Below are 18,448 nucleotides of genomic sequence, written 5' to 3'. Positions count from 1 at the left end.
TGAGCCTCATGAGGCATGCTTTCTCACTAGAGGGCTTACCGCTCTTCTCTTAGTTCCTACCTTAGAAAAGGCAGGGATGGGCTCTGTTGGCTTGGCCTGGATCATATGCCCTCTACTGGACCAGAGTGTGGGGAGCAGGGGGCTCTGGAGGGCAGCCCGGACAAGCACTGAAAAACTGGAGTAGGTCAGGTGACATTCCCCGGAACAAGAGCAGGGAGGTGTTGCCAGAGGAAGAGGGATATGCCTGGCAGAACAGCCATCCCCCACCTCTCTTGTCCTCCCTTCTTCATCTTCCATGAAGGTGAAGCATTTCCTAGCACTCTCATTGTGTCTACATGCACCTCTATTCTTAATTTTGCCACTGGGTGCAGCATTGCCACACCTGGCTTCTCCCCAGCCCACCAGCTGCTGGAGGCAGTGCTCAGGCAGCGTTCACCTCTGTGGGCCTCCTAGGCCAGCCCAGTGCCTGACGTGTGGTGGGTGCCCAGATAAGTATGTTTCATTCATTTTTCCCTGCTCACCTGCCATTGTTCTAGTCCCACTTTCATGTAGGTATTTCACATCTGCTATTATTATTATTAATAAAAATAGTGACTGTTCGCTAAGTTCATTCCAAGCACCTTACGCTTGTTATCTTATTTAATCCTGGCACCAACTCTTCAAACTGAGTACTATTTTTTTTCATCTTATAGATGAGAAAATTGATGCTTAGTAAGGTTTGAAGTGACTTGCCCAAAGTCACAGGGCTTGGAGGGATTGAGCCAAGCTTACTTCAAACCCAGGGCAGTCTACTTCCAAACCTGGGCTCTCCCCATGGCAGCATCCTGCCCCTAAGTTTCACTTGGGCTGTCAGTTAACATCTGGTAAGTGCCAGACACTGCTCTGGGTCCTGGCGACACAGTGGGAGACAAGACATGAGGACCGATCAAGGAAAATGATCATTGCAGGAGATGAGAGGTGGTATGAAGAAGAAGGGTGGGGTGTGGTGGAGTCACAGGTAGGGGTGAAGAGGGGCCACCTGGCAGCTCAAGGAAGGTCCCTCTGAGGAAGTAACATTTGAATCAACAACACAATGCACTGAAGGAGGCAGGAAGATAAAAACTAGGAAAGAGCTTTCCAGCAGAGGGAACAGTAGGTGTGAAATTCCTGAGTGGCAGCGAGCTGGGAGTGTCCCCAAAGGAGAGAGGAGGATGTGTGGCTGGAGGGTGGGGAAGCAGAGGGGAGAGAAAGAACTTGGGTTGATCAGGTTGGGGTCTGTGTCATGCGGGGCCTCTTAGATCCTGGGTGAGGAGTTGGGATGTTGTTCTCAGCATGTTAGGAGACCACTGGTGGGTTTTTAAGCAGGGCAGATGTCTGCTTCATGCTTCAAAAATTCACTGTCTCTGCTGTGTGGTAGACAGACTGCAGGAGGGTGAGGGCTGAGTCAGGGAGGCCAGGTAGGAGGCTGTCAGAAGAGTCTCTAGGAGAGATGGTGGAGGTGAGGAGCAGGGAGGCAGTGGTGGTGATGGGGAGGAGAGGCTGAATTTAAAGTACCTTGTGGCTCACTGGGGAGGAGAAGGAAAAGGGAGGTCAGAAAGACTGAGGCTTTTGGCCTGAGCTACTGAATGGGTGGTAATATTTATTGGGATGGGGATTGAGCTTTGAGAGTTCTGTTTTGGCTGAGTTACTAAATTCTCATTTCTAAGTGGACAGATGAGTCTGGAAGTCCTGGCAGAGCCCAGGGTTCCAGTGTAAGTCAGGTGTGGATGGTATTTGAAGCCACAAGCCTGGATGATATCATCTAGGGGTGAGAAGAGATGGGTCAGGACCTGGAGAGAATGGGGTGCTGACTTCTGAACCCCAGCAAAATGGGCCCTTCCTCCCCCCACGCAGCTCTTTTCCCTGTGGTGGCAAATGTTGTGGCGATGACACACCGCCTAAGAGGCCCTCGCTCCCTTTCCTTCTGGGATCCCTCGCTGGGCTTGACCTCCGAAACCTGGATTCAGTCTCTGTAAAGGAGCTGGTAGGCCAGCATGTGCGTGGTGTTCTCTAGGTCCTGACCCTTCAGCTTCCAGGAGGAGTGTGAGGTCAGAGCCTGGCTGGACCATGCCCTGGGTGTCTTGGTCCTGCCATCAGAGACTTGGTTGCTCTTGAACACCTTGCATCGTCCTCATTCCCCTGCCGTTTCTCTCCTCCCATCCTCCCCAGGCCTGTCCTCCATGGAGCAGGTCCTCAGACCCACTCTTCTCCGTCCTGCGCTCTCCAAGCCCTTTCCATGAGAGAGCCCTGAGGACTATTCACATGTCCCTCAGTTATGCTGATGTATGTAGTCAGAGGGAGGGGCAGGGGAGTGATGACAAGGGGACTTCTGCTTGAGCTGTGTCACCTCCCACGGTCCTGGGACCAACAGACAAGTAGATCTCTCTTTTCTCCTGGTGACAGGGCTTGCAATAAACTGCAAATATTTCATTCCTAATGGAGTTTTACTGCTATTCTAGAATGATAAGATTAATTCTAAATGCTTTCTGGGGTGCTCATTTCCTTCCAAAGTGGAAATCACTATGATCACAGTGAAAACTCAGAATCGGAATGTTCATCTCCAGTTGCCCTTGTAAAGTTGGGGAAGGCAGCTGTGGGCTAGGGAAGAGCCCAGTTGGTGCTCCGAGCTGAGGCTGGGTGGCCACTTTTTTGGAGAATGGCAGGTTGGCCCCTAACCCAGCATGGCAGAGCCTGAAATGTATGCACTGGGCCAACGGCTGCAGGCTGGGGTGGCTCGGTCCCACGGCTCCCACAGGGCAGGCCCCACCCATCTGTGCACTGTACAGCCCACAGTGCTGGACTGGGAAGGGGACACTGGGCAGAGTGTGGGTTATTTTTGATGACTGGTTTTGCTGGAAGGCAAAGGCTGTTAACAACAATGAGGGCTTTCTGTGTGGTGCACATGTCCCCATAAAGTTGAGAGGCAAGGGGCAGGGGCTTTGGAATTGTGGCTCTAGTTCTTACCTGCCTGAGTCTCAGTTTTGCCATCTGTAAAATGGAGGTAATGCAATAGAAATGCTCTCCTGGTGTGAGTAGGTGAGTTGGGGAGAGCACAGGGCTGTGCCTGGTGCACTGCCAGGATGTCCTCCATGGTCACTGCTCCAGGAGAGGCCGTGGTGGGCAGAGGCATGTGCTCCTGCTTAATCCACCATGGCAGCCCTGCCAGCCCCTCCTCCCAGCTTCACAAACTGGCCCCAGCATGGGTTTCTGCTACAACCCAGGAGTCTCTTGTTGGACCTGAGCTTCTACCCCTGGGCAGCGAATTGCCTTTCATTAGCTAATTCACACATTTCCCTAGGTGACTTTATTGAGCTGCTGTTATGTGCCAGGCTCCATGCTTAGGGCTCAGGATGGAGTAGTGAGTAAGACATTGAAGATCCTGTGCCACCGGTCGGGGGCACCTGCTGCTGCTGGGTTGGACCCTGTTGGGGATACTGAGGCCATCCTGGAGTCAGACGGGAGCCAGGTGCTCCCAGAGCCTGGGCACATACTGTGGGCGTGGTCAATGTCTGTTGTGTTCACTCCTCCAAGGACAGCAGAGTGGTGGGGGTGTGGTCAGATCTGTCTGGGTCAGCCTGTTACTCAATTGCCTGAAGCCTTCTGGACTCCAGTTTTCTCATCTGTAAACCGGTAATGCTAGTACTGCCTTCCCCGGCTGGCTGTGAAGAGGGCATGAGGAGAGCATGTGGGAAGAGCCCAGCCTGGGACGCTGTTCCCCTGTCCCCACCAGCGCTCCTGGCAGGAAGGACACCTGCCCTTGGGAGGAGGAGCAGGGGTGGCCTTGGCCCTGGCAGCCATGTTCACGTTGTTATGCCTGCCCACAGCATTTTTCACGCTGTTAGTCCAGTTGTCCCCATCCTCCTTTGAGCCCTAGTGCAGCTCTGGCCTTCTGGTGGCTGGAGATGGATGGCCCCACGATCCGGCCCTTGCTGTGGTGGGTCCAGGCAGGTGAGGGCATGTGATGGATCAGCCTGAGGATGGTATTTTGGAAGGAAAGTTCAAATTATATTTTAGGATAATATCCTGCCTCCCCTGGCCCCCACCCTGAATCCCGTTTGTAATCCAGCCTGAGAGGTTCTGGTGGCAGTTAACCATCCGTGATGGATGGGCTGGCAGTCCTGTTAGGCCTGTGGATCCTGGCTCTTAATTAATACAGATGTGGGTTTAATTTTGGGATTTAGCAGGCACATTTTGAAAGTAGGACTGTGCGGGGCCACAGAAGCCCACCTTGGGATGGTGTGCCTGGATGAATTCCTGGCTGTCTGTGTTGGGGTGTCCAGCCGTGTCTCCCCATCCTTGCTGAGCTCCCAGCCTCTGCTGACCACCAGCCTGATTATGAGTGATCTTTGCCATCACTGTGCTTTCAGTGATCAGAGAAAGGCACTGAACCTCTGCCTCCCAGGCCATGTGGGGAGGCCACAGCATGGACACGTTCTGGGGCAGTCAGCCCCCAGGCCCAGGGTTCCTCCAGCCTCAGAGCAGTCTCCATTCTCCTTCCCAGGTGTGGCTGTGATTTCTGACCATCTGTGTGATGCTGGCAGATGAAATGCTGGTGAGTGTGTAGAGTGAGAGTACATCATTGTGTGTGTGAATGTGTGTGTTCGAGCTGAGTGCCGCTGTGTGTGTGAGTGTGTCTGGGTGTGTCAGTGGATGGGTAAGCGTGGGGGTGGGGGTGTGAATGTGTGTGAGCAGTGGTGTGCTCATAGATGTTTAACAACCAGCTCTCCAAGAAAACAGAAAGCCTCGATTTATAGTTTTGCTGTTCTCTTGGGCGTTGCTGTTCTCTTGGGCGTAAATACTCCCATGGTGGCTAATTTTGAGCATTGTGATGTCACTGATTGTGGAGCTGGGGAGGGATGACGTGCCACTCTGGGGTATTTCAGAGACAATAGATAAATATTTAAGAGCCTCGTGAACACAGATAATGTAAAATGCAGGAAAATAATTAGGGAGTGATGAGCTTTGTGTGTTAATCAATTTTGTTTGTAATATAATTTGTTTAATTGTAAGTTTATATGATTTATAGTGGCTGTGTTTAATAAAGGACTCACAGAATTCCTGAAAATTTAACAATTGGTTCTCATGAAGCAGTACAAACCAGTTCCAGCACACCACTGTGTGAGCGGGCATGTGTGGGTGTGAGCATGAGTGTGCAAGTGGGTATATATGTGTGAGCAAGTGTATGTGAACATGTAAGTATGAATGTGAGTGTGGAGTGTGAACATCTAAGTGTATGTGAGTGCATGCATGTGTGTGTGTGAGAGTGTGCAGGGTGCAGGAGGGGAGGCCTGATGTGCCCAGCATAGGCCTGAGGCTGGGCAGCTGGCGCTTCAGGGCTGAGCACTCTGTTCCCCACCCTTAGCTGCGTTTCTTTGTTTCCTCATCCACAGCCGTTAACCTGGCATCTGTCATCCCTATTCCTTCCTCACCTTCCTTCTCTGCACCCAGTGGCCCTCCTGTCCACCCCAGTCCTCCCGTCTGTGTTCAGGCTCCACTGGATCCTGCCTAGGCCATGGCCTTAGCTTTCAATGGCCTTTGGGCCTTTGTCCTCCAGGTTATGTGCCTCTTACAGAACTGCCCAGTGAAATTTTCAAAATCAAACCTTTTCTTCCTTCCCACGATGTGTGCACAGTATCCTCTGTGGTCCGCCTTGCTTTGGATTCCGAAACTTATCTGCACACCACCCCGGGACCTCACTCTCTGCTGCACCAGGTAGTGCCCTGGGAGTGTATGTGCACTGCCACCTGGCTCCAGCTCAGCCCAAGGCCCGTCTTGGCCCCTTCCCTGACACCCTGTGACTCCTGCCCTCCTTCCCTGGCACTGCCACCTCCTTGTGGGGTAGGCACAGAGTGTTTCCAGGACAGGTATTTATATGTCTCTCCCTCTCTAGGTGAGGTCTTTGGGGGCCACCACCCACCTTGGCCTGGTGCCCATCTGGCACACGGAGAGTGAGGCCCCGTGCATGGTGCAGTACTTGGGCAGAGCTGTGTCTTTCTCTGGAGGGGGCATTCAGAGGCCTCAGAGAGGGGTGGTGGCACCTGTGGGCCCCTTGTTGTGCTTCACTCCTGACTCTGGCACTTCCTCTTCAAAGGCAAGTTCCAAAGGAAACAAGTTAAATCTGAGTAAATATCAGAGAGTAATTATGCAAATTAAATACCTAAGTGAAAGAACATTTGTCGTGAGGTCAGTGGAGAGCTGTGAAGATGGAGGCTCTCTCTGCCAGGCCTGGCATGGAGCAGGAGGGGTGGAGCGGCTGGGTTGCTGGAGGGGCGGGCCTGTTGTTCTGAGCCTCCCCACACTTGGACTTCAACCAGGCACTTTGTGTCCATCACTGCCTTTGCTCCTCACAATGGTCCTACCACATGGAAGGCTTCACGTTGCCCATTTTACAGAGGTGGCACCTGAGACTCGGAGAGCTGAGCAGACATGTCCAGGCCAGAGTGCAACATGGGTGAGTACAAATCCTGGGGCCAGGCCCCAGAGCCCAACTCTCTCCTATGTGAGAGCCACAGTCCTGCTTTGGAAAGGCTTCTGCAACAGGTAGGCAACAGCTGCTTGGACCATGTGGCTCCAGTGTGGAGGGCACTCAGGTCCACCCGGTGCTCTGACTGTGCTGCCCCTGTGTCCTTCCTCTGTCTCAAGGGCTTGGCTTGGAAGGGGCAGGAGGAGTGGGTTGGCATGGCCAGGGCCACAGGCCTGGTCTCAGCAGAATGCAGGCAGCCTTGGTGCTCTTTCTTCTCTCCTGCTGCTTTCTGGCCAGTCCCAAGGATACCACTGTGGCCCCCTTTCTGGGGACACACCAGGCCCCATGTCCCTCATGGCCAAGCAGAGCCATGAGTGGTGCCCCAGCTGAGCCTTTGGGTTCCATGAGGCCTTTGATCCGGATGTCTCTTGGCCTGGAGTATTCTTCCCTCTTCTCTACCTGGACAAGGCCTCTTTGTTCTGCAGGCCCCAGTTCCTGGGCTGAGTTCTCTGAAGGGTTCTCAGAGACCTTTCCTCCCCTGGCACCTCCTGTGCAAACAGTCGCCTTCCCATGCACTTCCCATGGGTCTCGCCTTCCCATGCACTTCCCTTGCCTGCCTCTGAGCACTGCTTAATTATCTTTTCTCACTGAGCTCCTCATTTGATCCATCCCTTTGGTCTGCACAAAGGGTATATCACAGTGCAGGCCCCAGACTCGTGCTTGGAGAAAAGCTGAGCTTGGAGAAAGCCTGAGCGAGTGAGGTGCATGTGGGGCCACTCCCACCCTTGTCACTCCTGTGCTGTGTGAGGAGTAGGGTGGGCTGGCAGCGTCTCTGGGTATACCCCCAGGGAAGGTCTGCAGATGTGGAACCAGCCCAGGGTTGCTTTCAAGTCAGCCCGGGTGAGGCTGCTATTTCCAGGAGCGTGGATTTTTCCACAAAGTGATAATTTACAGAATTAATGAAGATGCCGCGTTTCACTGTGTAATGTCAGTTATTAATACTGATTGCAAATTAACAGCTGGTAATGGCATGCATCACATTTTCATCTTCTTGCCATTCTTAAAATCTAGACTCCAGCACTTGACCAGCGTGCTGCATGGTCTCTCTGAGCTCTGTATGCCTAAGTTGCCACTCTGTAGGCCTGGGCTGGGGTTGGGGAGAGGCCCTGGCCCCCACCAGAAGATCCCATGCCTCCATGTAGCACAGAGAGCAGAGCTTCTGACAGTAGATGGATCTGGGGTTTGTTTAATCCCAGCTCTGCTCTGAGCTGGGGATTTATCTGTGAAATAAGTACAGTCTGACAATTCCCTAGGGGTGCTTGAGGCTCAGATGGAATGTGTGTGTCAGGCACCTACACCTGAGTGGGGGACTGAACTGCCTCCTTGTCGTCCCTTCCCAGATGCCTTTGGCTGATTGGAGAATGTGGGGAAACAGCTTTGGTTGTGGCATCAGAGTCCTGGATTTGAACCCCAGTCTTGCGTCTAGCTGATTGGACGACTTTGGGACAGACATCAGGGTGTATTGGCAGTTAAATGAGACAATATATGCAAAATGATCAGCATAGTGGCTGGCATGAGACCAGATCTTAAGCAAGTGCTCTGTGATTTTCTCATCATGCTTATTGTGTGTGGCATTGGTCCTGCTCTGCCTTGGAGGGAGGTCATTTGTCTGTGGCATTAACAAAGCAAAGTCATTGTCTTTGGGGCCCCTTACAAATTCAAATGTGGCTGATTTGGGTAAAAGCTTAGAAATTCCTCTTCTAGATTTGCTTCAGGATCTTACCTCAGTTAGCTAAAAGTCCAGGAAAATATGCAAAACTTCCTCAAAGCATGCACGTGGGTCATTTCTCTTGCCAGCTGTGTGGTGGTGATGGAGGAACTTCAGTTTTCTCATCTGTGAAATGGGATGGTTATCCCTTCCTCACAGGCTGTGGAGAAGAAGAAAAGAAACGAAGCCTCTAAGTTTGCAGCAGCTCCAGGAGAGGTAGATGTGGCTCTGGGCCTGGCTGTAGGGCACCATGGCCCTGAAGACATGCAGTGGCCTCTTGGGGCCAGAGACTGGTCTCTTTGAGGGCCTCATTCTCAGCCTCCTGTGAGAATGTTCAGCAGGATCTTGCTCTCTTCTCGAGGGGCCTGTTGGTGCAGGAAAGAAGCTGTTCTGATTTCTTGTCCTGAAAAGATGACATCTAAAGCTGCATGACTTTGCAAAGAACCCTGCAAATCTTGGAGGAAGAACTGCTAAAATCAGTACCAAATGCTTCGTAAGTACAGGGTGACAGAACATCAAACTTTATTTGTGAAAATTCTAGGAATCATTAGTGTATTAAAGATCCTTTAAAAATATGATCTCACTCAGTCGATGGAAGGGAATTGCAAATCAAAGGGACTATTTATTGCAGTGGGAATAAGGGACTTGCCATATTAAAAAAAATATTGAAGGAGCCAGAGATTTGAAACATGAAAGACAGTAGCAGATCAACACCACAGAAGTTTATCCAAATACTGGAACCCAACAGAAGTTGGTGAAGAATTATTTTATAAACCCATTTTCATCATAACATGTGCAAAATGCAAATTGTGATCATTATGTAAATTAGTTACTTGGTGTAATTTACTTAATTCAAAGCACTTAATGCAGCATGGTATGTTTTTTCCAAAGTGCCAGAGTAGATGTTTATTTTAAATTGTTTTTAATCTCGATCTTCTAGCCTGATTATTTAAAATGTTTTTCCCCTTGTATTTATTTTTTAAATGGAAAGGAACAGAGCTTGGGGAGAGATGCACATGTTATCATCAGGCTGTGCCCTCCCTTGTCTCCAGGCAGGGGGCGTGGGTAGGGCTCACTCATGGACTCCTGTGTCTGAAATGACATGTGTGTGCACGTGCCTTGTACATGCACTCACAAGGAATTATCCAGATGACCCATTCTCCTTTCTACAATCTTCTTTCATATGGTTTCCTGGCTGGTCCTGAAACTTGTTCAAGCAGGGGCTCCCGGACATTATAGGCCACTTTTATGGGCAGAAATTTGTTCTCATTCTGAGAGTTTTCAATGACAGACCCTCCTCTTCAGCCACTTTACAACTTTGGAGTTTCCATTATCACAGAAGGGAGTGCCGACCTTTTTAGTCTTCTATTGTGTCACCAAATTGTCAGGATAGTACCTCCCTTCTTGATGAGCCTCTAGAACAAGAGAGATGATTTGTTCATTTGGGAACCCTTTTGGGGGTGTTCCCAGTGCTGATGAGAAGGTTGTAAAGAAGCTGACAGCCACTGAATGTATATTTTGCACTGTGCCAGCAGTAATGGGTGCCCTGCACTGAAGATTAGAGGGCTCCTACTAGGAAGGTGGCATTAGTTCTGTTTTGCAGATGAAGAAAAGGGCTCAGAGAAGTGGCTGCCTGTCCTGCAGCTAGTAAGGGGTGGGATTTGAACCCATGCTTGTGCTCTTCCTGTGTCCCCTTAGGAGAGTGTAGTCAATGGGCTGTTCTTTGTGCCCCTCTCTAAGTTACCATGGAAGAGGGTATTTTATTACTATTTAGGTATGGGGAGGCCAGCAGATCAAGAGGGGACAGCCCCTGAAAAGAGAGTTTGTTACAATTCCCAGGAGGAGGGGCGTACCACACCATGGGGGCCGCTAGGGGAAGCACCAAGTCTTCAGATTGGCCAGCTTGAATAATTCCAGCAGGCTGTGGGGCTCAGGGTGCCCTGTGTTGTCTGGTGTCTGGCCCAAGCTGATTAGAGCAGGTAGGTAGCATCCCAAAGTGAGAGAGAAGGTAGCTGGGGGTGGGCTGTGGAGTGGCTGGTTTGCACATGACGGGGTGCTCTGGGGTGAGTTGTTTACTATCTCTACGGATTGGCTTGCCCTGGGAGGGGGAATCCCTCCATGATCAGTGAGGCTCCAGATGTCAAAGCATCAGAGTACAGAAAATAAAAGACGTGGTTAATATAGAGAGCAGGACTGTTTTTTGAGTTGGGGATGGGTTGTCACTCTGGGGGACTCCCAGGTTCAGGCTGGCCATGACTGTTGTCTGGGTACCTGAAACTGTGACCAGAACAGGGAGGCCTCCCTCCCAGATGAAACCCTGGGCAAGAAAATGTAGAGCAGTGGCACTGTGCTGCTGAGGACGTGGGTCACCCCTGGAGGGTCTTCCTGCTCACCTGAAGCCAGCCCCTACCTGGGCCTGGGGGTGTCTGCTCTGGTGGGGGGCCTTGTTACACATGATGGGCAGAGGCCTGCTTCCTGTTTTACTGAGAGCTGGCGGGATGTCCCGCATCTGTGTGTCTCTGCTCCTCCCTTTGCTGAACTCCCGTGGGCCTCCTTTGTGCCAGCCTGACTTCTTCAGAGATGTCCTTTGTCACACCTACATGACTGACTGCAGCACATAAATTCATCCATGAGGGGCAGTCTGTAGATGGAACACGACCTGCCACGTAGGGGACACTCAGTACATGGCAGAGGGGAGCCAGTCTCTGCTTTGGACTCAGTCTTCCCCACAAGTCTGAGAGCTCCTTGAGGACAGGGCTGTGAAGTTTTAAAATTCTGCTTTTCTGGGGCCCAGCCAAGGGCCTGGGCCAGAAGAGTGCTCAGGAAATATTTGTGGGGAAGAAAGAAAGGATGGAAGAAAAAGAAGAAGGATGGTAAGGTAGGCAGGGGGTGCCCAGCTGGCCAGCCGAGGCACGGTGGGGTTAGGCATCGAATGCATTATGAGTGGACGGAAGGGCTGGTACTTTTGATTGGAGCCCAAGCAGGTAGGTCTCTGTGGTCCTTGGAAATGGAGGAACTTCCTTATCTGCAGAGCCAGCCTCCGTCACCCCTCATTTCTGTAGCCATCCCGTGCCTATGACAAAGGTGGCATTCTGAATTGGTGGTGGGGAAGAGAGTGCACAATAAAGGAGGAGAGGAACCTGGATGGGGGTGTTTGGAATGAACTTGAATTTGGATAAACTACATCTGGAAGAAAAACAAAGCAAAAATTTAGGGGTCAGATAAGAAAGAAGTTAAAAAGAAGTCTGTAGAATTAAAGTTGTGTTTCAGCTTTTGGAAAATTTGCCAGGACTCCCCAAAACACTTCTGGGGACTTTGAACTTCTTGGTGGGAAGTGGCAGCTGACATACATACATACCTATGTATGTATCTCTATTATAAATGGTAAAATATTCTTTATAAATACTCTCAGCAGTTAGTCCTTCCTCAGAAACTGAAAATAGTAGGAAAAGCAATTTGAGATGTATTTTTTAATTTCAATTACTTTTAAGGAAGAAAGTGTTTAAATACCCAAGACTACCTAATTTTTTTTTCAGAAGGAGTGGTGGAATAGGCACAGCTATCTTAGATTTGGGGGGAAAAAAAGTGTTTTTTTTGCCCAATTTCAATTCCTTTCGTAGTAGGACTGTGCCTCCTTCAGATATCAGACCAGTGTGTGGCTGCTGAAGTCACCCTGGCCTTCAGGTTCTTGGCTTTGGATCACTTTGATTCACAAACTTTTACTGTCTCTAACTCTGTTAGGCTCTGAGCTTTGCAGTTAATGGAGAAATGAGAAAGACGTAGTTCCTGCTTCCATGTCCTTGAATTTATGACTCAAGGGAGGCGTGAGTTTTGACTTGATGATCTGAGATGGTCAGAGAGGAGGGATGATTTCAACTGGGTCTTGATGGAGGGATGGGGCTCTGTAAATTTCAAATTGCGAGCATCCAGTCTGTGTGTGTGTGTGTGTGTGTGTGTGTGTAGCAGAGGTGGGGGATGTCCAAGGAAGGGCAAAGAGCTTCTCTTTCCAGAGTTTGGGTGCATGGTGCATGTCTTCTGGTGGTGGTAGAAAAGCAAAAAATAGAAAAGGCTGTTAGAGAGTCCCTTATTTACAAGGCCAAAATATATGGAGTTTATTTGTGTATAAAATTAAGTGTCTAGAAGGCCGTGTGATTGATTGATACGTTTGACATACTAATTTCTTGCAACTTTAAAATAAACTTGTGTTATTCATGGAAGGTCTTAGAGAAGGGCTATATTATGAGCTGATATGAACTTAAAAGACATCCTGGCAGAGGACATTCGAGGGGAGAACCCCAGGGTTCGGGAGACCTTGTAGGAGGCTGTGGCAGAAGTCCCAGGGGGAGCTGGTGGTGCCTGAACCTGGGAAGGGATTGTGGAGATGAACTCAAGGGGTGTTTAGGAGGAGAAGTTGAGAGCCCTTGACCAGGATAGGTGTCTGGTGTTGATGTTCTCTGAGCCTTACTGTGGAATGGGTGGTGGCAGAGAGAAGCCCAGGATTAGCTGGGAATGTGAGCTGGAGTATATGACAGGATGGAACTGGGAACTGGGTGGGAGCAGAAGGAGTACATGGTGTCTGGGAGCCCAGAGAGGGGAGAGCTTCAAGGATGGGTGGTCACAGGCTGGGTGCTCTGGACAATCCATGAAAAATGGAAAGAGAGGAGGATTCCTTGTTTGTTCAGACTTTGGTAGGAGCTTTAGAGCGGTACAGTGTGGGTGGCAGTGCGCAGAGAGGAGACTGTCCAGGAAGCGCCAGAGTATGACAGGCCCTACATTACGAAGCTGGTCTGTGGAGGGAGGAAGCCCGTGGGAATTCAGCAAAGGGAGGAGCGGAGACGCTCAGATGAGGCACATGCAGCCAGCTTTCAGAGAAATAGGAAGCAGGCCTCTCCTCATCAAGATGACAAGGCCCCCAGAGCAAATGCCCCAAGGCCTAGGCAGGGGCTGGCTTCAGGTGAGCAGGAAGACAGACTCTCACGTGGTGCCCCACATCCACAGCAGCACAGTGCCATTGCTCTGCATCTACAGATGCCTCATTCTGGAACCTTCCACATGCTGTTTCTGTTTGAGCACTCCTCTCTGAGAGCTTTCCAGAGCTGACTCCTTCTCATTGATGTTCCTCACAGGGGCCTTTCCCACTCCTAGAAGCTGGAGAACAGATCGGAACAAATATACAACATGCTAAACAGATCATTTCCCACAGTGGTAAGGGCTCTGAAGAAAATAGGTATCAGGCTGGAGGATACTGCCAGGGGTGGGGTGGGAGAGCCACAAGTGCAGTCAAATAAGAGCTTCAGAGGCTGGGAGCTGACCTTTTCAGCCAAGAGGGAGCAGGCCGTTGTGGCCAAAGGCCGTGGTCCCTCAGGAGTGCTGCCTTCAGCTTGCATGACTTATTCCAGGTGTGAGGAGCAGTCTGCTGACAGGGAGCTTAAACTCTCTCTGATAGCTCCATTCCATCAGGGGCTTCGGGAACAGGAGGCAGAAACTCGGCAGCTGAGGATGTGCAGGAGCTCTGAGGGCATGTGTTCTCCATGTGCACATGGCTTTGTATGTACTTGGGGGTTGTGGGGCAGTTGCTTTCCCCCATGGCACCTCCCAGTCCTTGGGGAAGTAAAACAGTCCTTAGGATTGAGGTTTAGGCAGAGGGCCTTTGGGAAGGGACTGAGGGGACTTCTCTTCCAGTCTGAGGGGACCGGCCATGCTGGTGTGATACATGAGGTGCCTAGAGTCCTACCTGACTTGTGGGCCCACAGTCGTGCACCCAGAGCTGTGCCGAAACATCTCTGTGCACACGCTCATGTAAAGGTGCAGAAAGCACGCCTCTGTAGACATGGCCAGCCTCAGATACTGTAAAGACTCACACTGGCCTTGCAAAGGATAGAAGGGGAGTGGGAGGTGGTAGAGGGTAGGTCTCTGGATATCTCCTTCACATGCCTGTCCCAGTCGGCTCTCGCTGTCAGCTGTGCTTGGATCTGCGTCAGAGCCAAGGCCAAGGGACTGTGAGGACTGTTGGCATCCAGGTGAAGGGAAAGGCTGCAGAAGCCCCCAGTGGCCTTGCCCCAGACTGCCTCGCACTCAGCCCCATGTGGACAGTGCCAAGGGAAAGCTGTGCGTAGGGTAACTTTTTGAGATACAGGACTTGCTCTTTTACTAAAGTTTTCATGAGGTATACTATATATAACGCACCTGATAAACTTGGTCTATTAGTTATTGCTGAGAAACAAACCATCCCCAAGCTTAGTGGCTTATAACAACAATCACTGTTTATCACCAGTCTATAGATCAGCTGGGCAGTTCTGCTCTGGGTTCACTCATGCTTCTGAATTCAGGTGGCATGTGGCTGAGGGCCCACCTGATACTTCTTCATGTGTATCCACTATCCCTCCAGCAGGCTAGCCCAGGGATGTTCTGCTGGTTGTGGCAGGGTACAAGAGTGGAAACAGAAATGCACAAACATTTATTCAAACCTCTGCTTACTCCAAGTCACAACTGTCATGTTGGTCAAAGCAAGTCATGTGGTTGAACCCTTAGTAGAAGCTGAAGGGTCTTTAAAGTGACAAGGCAAGAGGCCATGGGAATAGGGTCCTGAATGAGCTAATCTCCCATATTTATAAAACACTAGTTAGAAGAGTTTCATGTGCAATAGAATTTTCTGTGATGATCCATCATATATGATCTATTTCTGTGCTTCCGATATTGTAGCCACCAGCCAGATGTGGCCATTGAGTACTTTAGATGTGCAGGTGTGACTAAGAAATTGTGTCATTTAATTCTAGTGAATTTAAGTTTAAATATCCACATGTGGCCAGTGGCTGCTATACTGGACAGCCCAGATAGAGGGGGAGGGGTGCTCAGAGGGAGCAGCTGTCAGGGTTGGGTCAGAGGAGGCTTACCTGCCAGGGGATGGGGGCGCGGGTGGAGGGAGGGGAGGGGGAGAGGTGCTCAGAGGATAAGGCAGAGGTCTTCCTCAGCCAGGGCAAGCTCCTCAACAGAGGGAAGAGAGGGGAACAGGCACCATGTTGTCAGGGTAGGGGTAGGGGATTTTTGTTCAATGAAGAGGGCTTTAGAAGGTTTTTGTTCAGCGAGAAAGATTTGAAGAGAGGAGAGGGAAGAACAAAGTGGGGGTTGCTCGCAGAGGGTGAAGAAAGCTTGGACTTAGGGAGCCTCTGACCATTTGCCAGTCCTCTGGAGAAAGTTATTAAGATCTTGGAGAATTTGGAAATCAAAAGTGCCCTCAACTGGCCAGCATGACCTATTGTTGAGTTTATATTGATGCCATGTGGAAGTAAACTAAAAGGCCAATATTTTTGGTTTAATGTCTCCTTTTAATCCCAATTTGAAAAGATTATGTAGGAGACAGCTGAGGGGGGGGTGTCCTGATGTCTTTGAGGGAGAATTACCCATTGTGGGAGGGTGAGAAAGGGTGGCTGGGGTTTGGGAAGCAGGCCACTGGGACGTCTCCCTGTGATGTTTCCCAACCAGAGGCTCCTGGAGCTGGACTGTCCTGCTCCCCAAAAGGGAAGTGTCCCCCCAGTCAGAGTGCAGGAGGTCCCCTTGTGGTGTTCTCAACTGGAGAACAGAGAGGAACCGAAGGGATAAAGGAAAGGGGACCCGGACCAACTTTCTCTCGGCGCCAAGAGAAAGCTGATGAAAGGCCAAAATCTTACCCTCCTGGGAATTGCGATGGATTAATAGCAGGTGGTGATGTGTAGATTGAGGTCTGGCAAGATGGTCCCTGGACTGGAGTTTGCAACGGGGTGTTGGGTGAGGGAGGGAAGGGAAACGGGGCGACACACCGGAGGCTCTCAGGATCTAGGCATTAGCCCGGGATGACCTGCTTCCTTGGCTGCAAAAGAGCCCCTGCTCTTGGCTCCCGCTCCCGGGTTTTGGCACCATATGAAAGAAGAGAGGAGATGCAAACTCAACAGTCCAAGCAGGTTTATTGCTGAACCTGAGAGGGACCCCTCTGTCCTGGTCAGCAGAACAAAGGAAAGGGAGTCTCTAACAAGTCAAGAGACTTTTTATAGCCAGGGCTTTGGTGGGTGGGTTCTTTGAAGGGAGGGGTCAGGGGAAGAGTGGGCTTGTGGCTTGCTGACATGTCCTCTGGAGAATGCTTGTAGCCTAAGTAAGGACACCTAGGTCTCTCTGAGATGGTGGGTGGGCTTATTCGAAAGGCGGTACTCAGGTCCGGATTCCATCAACGTATCCCTGCTGTCCCTGCTGCCCTGGGCTTGCATCCTACCCTCTTGGTGACTATGGGGGAAAGAGCAGGCCATCAAAGTGCCAGGATGGTTCCCTGTGGACCATCTTGAACCATTTGCTTGTTCCTGGAGTTCTGGCTGCATTTGGGGTGAGTCTCACTGCAGCTATAGAGAGAGTGGAGGAGGGAAATTTCATCCAGGAAAATCAGGTCCCTGGAACAAGACAGATCTCACGCCTCAGGGCTGGGTGTGAGGACAGGCTGCAGTCACAAGATTGGGGCAGGGACCCAGGCTGGGCCTGCTCTGGTTAGAGCAGTCTGTGGCCTCAGACTGCCACTGAGGCCAAGGATCCTCAGTCGTGGGGAGCAGAGGGAGGTGGAGGGAACTGGGGATCACCACCACATGTAGCCTCAGGAACAGAACTGTCAGAACTTTTTCTCCCGTTGGGTGAAAGCAACAGGGAGAGAAAGGGCACTTATCCTGGAGGACACTTTCTGGTCACAGGATATTTGGATGGCAGGAAGCACCCCCACAGTGGGAGCCACATACTGTGGGACTGGATCTTGGGACTAAATAGGTTTCTCCCAATCTCTTGACCACCGAGGCAGACTTGATCCCTCACTTCTGGTGGTGGCCTGTTTGGTGAGGGAAGCAGTGGAATTAGACAGACACCGTCCAAGTTTCCCTCCTGCTTAAAGCTAGCTCTCTCCCTCTTCTTCTCTGCTCAGATATCCGTGGGCTCCAAAGCTTTCTGGACCAGGCCTCGCGGCTGGGCCTTGATGTCTCTTTGCAAAAGGTGGACAAGAACATTAGCCACGTGTTCGCCAGCCTCTTCACCACCATGAAGACGGAGGAGCTGAATCGGTACCGGGACACTCTGCGCCGCGCCATCCTGCTGCTCAGCCCACAGGGGGCCCACTCCTTCATCAACGAGGTAGGTTATGGGGACCTGGGGCCATAGGAGCGGCTGCCCAGGCCTCCACCGGGGTGGCTCAGGTAACCTCTGGATGCTGGGCCCAGAGCACACACCATGAAAGAGGAGACCCTGACGCAGCTTGGTTTCTGGCTGGTTCCCTACAGGTGACCCCAGGCCCACCCAGAGGCTGAGGGGCTGGGGGCAGCTGGTAGTAAGCCTGTTTACAAGTCACTGCCAGAGATTTCTGAGACAACAGTCAGACTGTTGTGTGATGTTTTTTTCTCTTTAATTTTCTGCTCTTTGTTGACAGGTGTAAGGCTGTGCTGGTAAAATAAATTGCCAGCTTCTGCAGAGGGCAGCTCTGCCTAGGGTTGTTGTCACCTGGAGGAGGTGTCTATTGCATATCACCAAATGATACTTGGTTCTTGGGCCTGTTTTCTGGATGCCTGGGCTAATCAGTGATTTTTTTTTCAAATGACTCTATTAAGGGTTAGGACCTTCTAATGAAGACAAGGTCCACCAGTTTAGCAAAGAGTCCACTAATCTGAACAGACAACTAGAAACACTCTATAGGCTGGGTGAGTGGTGCCAGCCCTTATTGTCTGGTGGCAGAGAGGTGATAAGCTGGTGTTGGCAGGTCCCTCTCTGGCCTGGGTTGATTTTGGGGAGATGTGCTGGCAGAGCTGTGTGCCTGATGGTGTGGTGGGCCTAGCAGCAGGGGTGTACTGATGGGGTCTTGGGGTGGCTAAATGCTCTCTCCGTTCCTCCTCCAACCTCAGTCACCTTTTTGGCCCTCTGATTGAGGGCAGAAATGAAGTGAAAGGCAGAATTGCACTAACTCCATTTGATGTATTTCTCTTTCATGTTCTGCTTTCTCCTCTAATTAATTGTTACTCAAAATGCTACCTTATGTATCAGAAACCAACCAGAAGCCACTGCTGGAGAACTGAAAATATGGAGCACTTAATTTGGTTCATTTGGCTGGCAGTGCTGCCACTCCCGGCTAATCAGGTCCTGTGTCACACCAGGGGTCAGCCAGGCTGTAATGTCCTGTTGGTGCTTGGCATTTTTGCCAGAACAAC

General features: G+C 50.9%; 1 protein-coding gene across 6 annotated transcripts in view; it reads left to right on the top strand.

The window, feature by feature from the left end:
- Window positions 1-18,448, top strand: part of GRID1 (glutamate ionotropic receptor delta type subunit 1) — a 699,381-nt gene that overhangs the window by 220,630 nt on the left and 460,303 nt on the right. For all 6 annotated transcript variants that reach the window (XM_073241118.1, XM_037003097.2, XM_037003096.2 and 3 more), the window contains one exon: window positions 17,179-17,384. In XM_073241118.1, the coding sequence (XP_073097219.1) occupies window positions 17,179-17,384 (206 nt within the window). The remainder of the gene's footprint in view (window positions 1-17,178; window positions 17,385-18,448) is intronic.

The sequence above is a fragment of the Manis javanica genome, chromosome 7, assembly GCF_040802235.1.
Source record: "Manis javanica isolate MJ-LG chromosome 7, MJ_LKY, whole genome shotgun sequence".
Classification (NCBI taxonomy): domain Eukaryota; kingdom Metazoa; phylum Chordata; class Mammalia; order Pholidota; family Manidae; genus Manis; species Manis javanica.
The sequence above is the reverse complement of the archived record's forward strand: the minus strand, read 5'-3'. Positions and strand labels throughout refer to the sequence as shown.